Source organism: Nannospalax galili, unplaced genomic scaffold, assembly GCF_000622305.1.
Source record: "Nannospalax galili isolate Female #2095 unplaced genomic scaffold, S.galili_v1.0 scaffold1146, whole genome shotgun sequence".
In the NCBI taxonomy this organism is placed as follows: Eukaryota; Metazoa; Chordata; class Mammalia; order Rodentia; family Spalacidae; genus Nannospalax; species Nannospalax galili.
This window is the reverse complement of record NW_008355380.1, coordinates 73,931-80,192: the sequence shown is the minus strand read 5'-3', so window position 1 is coordinate 80,192 and position 6,262 is coordinate 73,931. Positions and strand designations below refer to the sequence as shown.

Sequence of the window (6,262 nt, the reverse complement as noted above, 5' to 3'; positions counted from 1 at the left end):
ACTGTCTCACGCCCCCCCCCCGGAAGGCCACGGCGCCTGCGTACCACGCCCCTGCAAGGTGGGCGGGCGGGGGGGGCGTGGCTGCGTATGCGCAGACCGGACCTTTACTGTCGGCTAGGAACGCGGGGTCTGGTTGGTGGTCCGGTGGAAGTAAGTCGCCACTCAGTAATGGGGTCTGCTCCAGTGGGAGGTGGAGCATCGGTGTCTTTAAAGTGCTCCCCAGGACTGAGAGGGTCTTCGAAATCCGACGATGGACGCTGGGACCCAGGAGTTGGTGGGACCGGGCCTTGGACCCCGGGAGTAGGTGGGACCAGGCCGTGAGGCCGTGGAGGCCTGGCCAGCGCGAATAGCTGTTGAGGAGCCACAGGCTCCTCCTGTGTCAGCTTCCTGATTTACATCACTTTTTGCCAACTTGCTCTGATTTTACCGAGTTAAGATAGTATTTCTATATTTCTAGTGAGATAGCTGAAATCTTGGTGCAATTAAATGGCGTAAAAAGCAAACCATACTCCTAAATAATTATGCTTCTTGTGTTTTCACTTAATAGTAGATTAAATAGTCTTCCTTTTGGAGCATGTCTTTATGAGCATTACTTTGAATTATTTTGTTTACAAGGAGCCATTCTTATATATCTTTATGTTTCTGTTTCATTATTAATGAATAAGAAGATATGGACTATATTTGTGCATGAAACTTTATATTTTGCATTATTTCCTTAGGCTTATAGCCCAGAAATAGCTGTTACTGGTGTAGAGAGAATTAATATAATACAGTTCTCCCTCTAAGAGGTCTTCATTCATAGGTACAACCAACTGCAGATCAAATACATTTGGGGGAAATTGTGTCTGTTCTGGACATGTACAGACATTTTACCCATGGGGGGAAAATAAAGCATATCAACTGCTTAATAGCCTTTATTCTGTATATTAGGGATTGGGTGATTTAGAGATGATTTAAAGTATATAAACAGGCAATATTCAAATATCTCACCATTTTATATGGGGCTTTGTCTTCAAGTGTTTTGCATGTCCTCATGTTCCCCCACAGATAGTGAATGATGACTATACTTGGAATTTTTTGAATGTTAAGCAGCTTTAAATTAGTAGATATCTTTCTAAATTAGGTTCTAGCTTTAATTCTATGGTGTCTATAAACTATTGAGTTCTGAACCATACATTATGGGCACATCTTTATTGCCCATCATACTTCATATGCTTATGTGTGAAGCAAGATTTGTTGAAAACCCTATTTTTTAAAAAGAATTTCAAACTTGAGTTGAATTATTTATTTCTTACATGTATCATGGTTAACTTTTGGGATTTTTGTATCTGCAAGGGTACATGTAAGCAAGTTGAAAGTTTTTATGACATAAATTGGTGAAACATCGATGTAATATGGGTGCTTTGTAAACTAGTAGATTTATATTAACATTGCTCTCCAGCCTAGTTTGGGAGGTGTGCCTTGAGGCTGAAGCAACAACTTCTATAATCTTGGTCCTGACCAACATATTTTCCTTTGATTTCTGCCTGCAGAATGCTCCTCATTCTTCAAACCCTAGCTCATGTGAAACAATATTTCTGGTGTTGATTCACTTTTATTAGGCTGGCTATATGTCTGTACAGCTGTGTTAGATTCCTACCTACAGGGAACCAATAAGGGACATGATACACAGGCATGTATCACTTAACAGTGGAAACAGGTTCTGAGAAATGTTGATAGATTTCAGTTTTGTGTGAGTCCCAGGGTACCCTTGTACAAGCTAAACCTCTTATGACATGACTAGCAATATAATACTATGGAACTGCCTTCATATATGTGGTTCATTGCCAACAATTATAGAGGCTCATGATTGTGTGTTTTGTAGAATGAGAGAACATTTGATTTGTTAGAAGAAATTGGTATAAGCATTTAAATGCTTACCTAATGCTGAAACACCTCTCACACACACCAGAATGCTATTTAGCCAGTCTGATGCCATGTCTTAGTCATGATACAGAAGATAATCGTAACAAGCATGCAGAGGACTTGCCACATTCTACTTGTGCTTCACTTAAGTGTCTTTTTCCCCCACTAGGTTGTGACTTATTTCCTTCTTGAGTTCTTAAAGGGGGCAGTGTAGTACAGCACATAGAACTGAAAAAGGTTTTCTTGAATAAAAAGAAATGATCTATGTAGATGATAACAGCTTTATTTTGTTCCTTCTATATAGTATCTTTTTTCATTTTCTTCAAGGTATTGCTCCATGAATAATTTAGATGATCCCCCGAATTGGAACATCCGGCCCAACTCCAGGGCTGATGGAGGTGATGGGAGCAAATGGAATTATGCCCTGTTGGTGCCAATGCTGGGATTGGCAGCATTTCGTAAGTCATGATTTCTTGACATTTCTGTTTCCTGGGCTAAAAGTGTGCTGGGAATGGGGTGCTGCAGGATTGGACCCTGGAAGACTGGCTTTAGGACCTGACTGGTATAGTGCTGTTTACCCTAAACTGACTGTGTGGCCGAGTACTTAGCTTTTCTGAGCCTTGATTTATCTGTCCCTAGAAGGTAGCTTATCATGCTCAATACATTGTGAGGGAGACAAAAACATTTAGAAGCATTTGGTGTGGGATAGGTTTTTAATAAGTTTTAGCCTCCTGTCCTGGCTTCACTGCTCTAAGGGTATCCTTTGCCTTAGTTGCTTTTTTGGTGACAGAACTGGAAAAACAGACCTGAAAGAAAGCTAGAGATGTATGTTTAATATTTTAGAAGTCAGTCTAAATTCTACTCTGTAGGCTAGAAGTCCTCATATTTGAACTGACTGAACACCACTGAGATCCTTACCAATTTATATAGACTACCAGTTCCTTTTGTGTGTGCGTGTGTGCGTGTGTGGCGAAAGAGTATTTGAGAAATCCCCTAGCCCTTGACTATGTCCCCATTGATGTAGAAGAGCTGGTCTGTATTTCTTCATGTCTTGTGGTTCTAATTGTTGTCTTAAGAATATGGGAAACTGGTGATTCAACGGATAAAATACTGCCCTCTATGTGTAGGATCTTTTTATACAGTGACTTTTTATGTGCCTGAATTTCTCAGGTCAGAAGTTTGCCTTGGAGGCATCTGAGTGTTGCCTGCTGCTAGTCATGTCCATCCCTGAGGGTGCTGCTAAAAGACTTCTGCCTACCGTCCTCCTTCAGTACAATGCTCAACATTGAAAGGCATCTATTTCTGTTGGCTCTGTGAGTGGCTTGAGAGCCTTAAAAGTGTAGCTTTTATACCAGTTCATAACTAGCAAACTCTTTCTTTTCCTTCTTGGTGTTCAAATTGAAGCTTTCTGTCCTGAGAAGGGTTAAAGAATGTTTTATGATTCTGTATTGATTATCTTACTTAAGTAATATGTACAGAGGTAACTTTGATTTTTTTTTTTTTTGTTGTTGTTGTTTGTTATTTTGAGTCAGGGTTTTACTATGCTGGCCTTGAATTCACAATCCTCCTGCCTCAGCTTCTTAAGTGTTAGGGTTTACAAAAATGTGCCAGCATACTGGTCCAAGGTAACTTTTTTTTGTTTTTAATTTTTAAGTAAAATCAACAAATGTTTATTAGCCTTTATTGGGTATTCAGGCTATTTTTTTCTGAAGAATTTGTCAACTGTCTTTAAAGAACACTCATTATATAAGTTGTAGGTAATCTATATATATTCATTACATAGTGTGCATGTGTGTGTGTGTGTGTGTATAAAACAGATATAAGCAAAAATACTTATATTTATTATGTAGTGCTTTTACCTTCAGGACTAATGTCTCAAACTGCCATATGAAATAAATACTTGATTTCCTCAGGCCAGTGAGACTTGGGAGCGTTCTAGAAGACATCTCTAAGCCCCAGTGTTAGTGCTTTCATGACGAGATGAAACGCTTTTGTAGAGCTTGATTCAGATGTCCTCTCTGTCTCTGTCTCTCTCTCAGTCCCTTCCCCCGTGTGTGTGTTAACCACCTCATCAGTGACTTCCTATTCAAGACTCCATGGTAACATGGGAGCCACACAAAGCAAGGCATAGCTGAGTCAAAATCACAACTCTGTTTCTCACCAGAAGTGTGATTATTCTTCATTTGGACTATTGAGAGATGATGTTATGGACATTTTTTCAGTTCCTTATAAAGCATTGGTTTATTATGGTCCCTAAAATAGAAGCTTCTCTCCTGAAGATAAAGTTCTTTGGAAATGCTACTTGACATTTCTCCTGGTGGGCAGTTGCTGTAGCAGAAAAGTAGAGTGTGTACTGGGGTGGGGAGACAGCAGGTGACAGAGAGTGTGAATCTGGAGGCCCGAGACAACAGTCAGCCACTCCGTGTCCTAAGACAGATTCTTGTATATTAGTCACATGCTGCTCACAGCCATGGTGTGGGCATTCCCTTTGCCTTCTCACATTGCTTTGTTAGATGATTAATTAACTCATCACCTCAATTCCAAGCTGGAGCTTACTTTGGCTTCCTTTTTTTTTTTTTTTTTTTTTTTTGATTTTTTTTCCCGTTAATTATTTATTTAATAACCACATACTTACAATAAGCATTTCGTTACAATAGCATTGACATATACAATAACAATTTTCTGAGCTAAGGTGTATCTTTTTCAAAATTGGCTATATATTTTTAGGTTTATAGTTGAATTATTACAGTTATACAATATTGTACTCAGTATAAACCCTATAAGACATAAAATTAAATGAGGTTTTAACCTTTAAAAAAGATCTCCATTTCATTATTAAAATACACAGTTTCATACAGAAAAAATTCATTTTCAGTACAATTAACATTAAGATGTTTGCACATGCGTTTCTAATTGTTATATATCTGATTATAACTAGTGACAGTCGGTTACTTTCTGAGTCGGCATCTGAGCATGGATATAAAGTCATCAGATTTCAATGGTAATGTTTTTCACATCTACTAATTCTTATTATTTTTTTAACCATTTTAAAAAATTTTTAATAACTACGTGATTAGAAGAAGCATTTCACTACAGATTTAACATATTCAGTAACACACGACAGAGCAAAAGTACGTCTCTTTCACAAGTGGGTGCAAGCTTCTAGGTTCACAGTTGAGTTATACAGTTATACAATATTGAATTCACTATAAGCCCTGTAAGACATAAAATTGAATGAGTTTTTTAACCTTTAAAAACGATCTCCATTTCATTTTAGAATATATTGTTCCTTGCAGAAAGACTCATTGTTTTTGCTACTAACACTGAGATGTTGGCACGTGCATCTCTAATCTGTATGCATCTGATTATTACTAGTCATAATCGGTTGCACTTTGATCCTTGGCGCCTGTGTATGTCTATGAAGTCATCGGATAGATTTCAGTGGTAATATCACAGAACATCCCAAACCATCTTATTCAACTATACACCCACTTCCCAGATGGCACTCCCCGATAGCCTTCCTCCCCTGACTAGAGCCCTTATACTCTGATATCCCTGCTATTGTCTGCTGTTGTTGGCACCCCCCAGCCATTCCCCACTACTTGTCCATCTGGTGAATCTAGATCTATCTAGAGGTCTTTGTTTTAGGAGGGTCAGCTGTTCCTTTTCTAGCAGCAAACAGTTGTCAATACTCCTTTAGATAAGATTAGGGTCTGCTGTTCATTTTCCCAGTTTTATGCTGGGTTACTATTTGGGAGTCCCTTTGGCCACTGTGGCCAACAACTCAAAAGAAGATATCTCCTATCTGGCATTGTTGCGTGGTATGTAGCCTTTAGCTATACATATGGACTCTTAAGAAATTATATTGACCCCTTTAATCTTTGGTTATACTTTTCCCTTTGGATGTTTAAGGCCGTACAGTAGGCCCAGATAAACCAAGTTATTTTTACTCTTAAGGTCCTTTGAGGATCTGTTCCTCAGGGGTCACATGAGCTTGGGAGGAGCCCCTGGCTCCTTTCTTTTACTAGTTCTGCCTATGTGAAGATAAGTCAAAGGGTCCTGCTCGACCATGGTTGGCTTTGCTTGGAAGCATGGAGGAAGTGATTCCTCTGTGTTGACCCTCCTCTTTATAGACTGTTCACTGGTTCAGGTCCATCTGGTGGGATCTCCTTGTCCTCCTTGATCAAGAGGACAGGTGACCCACCACAATTACAGGACATTTTGAGAGATGCTCATAGTCTCCTGGAAGTAGTCGACCTAGGAGGGCAAGGAGCAAAAACTGTCCCCTATGTCCCTCTGACCAAATTATTATAGTTCTCAAAATATGTCTGTTAAACATCCAAGAAGGTTAGTTCCA

General features: G+C 39.3%; 1 protein-coding gene across 2 annotated transcripts in view; it reads left to right on the top strand.

Annotated features, from left to right (window-relative positions):
• Positions 1-76: 76 nt before the first annotated feature.
• The window catches only part of Ccdc127 (coiled-coil domain containing 127), a 19,741-nt gene continuing 13,555 nt past the window's right edge, over positions 77-6,262 (top strand). Inside the window, exons 1-2 of one of the 2 annotated variants that reach the window (XM_008852480.3) lie at positions 77-150; positions 2,233-2,363. In XM_008852480.3, the coding sequence (XP_008850702.1) occupies positions 2,243-2,363 (121 nt within the window). In that variant the 5' untranslated portion in view covers positions 77-150; positions 2,233-2,242. Of the gene's footprint in view, positions 151-285; positions 305-2,232; positions 2,364-6,262 lie in introns of those variants that run through there. The other variant, XM_008852481.3, reaches the window with a different exon arrangement.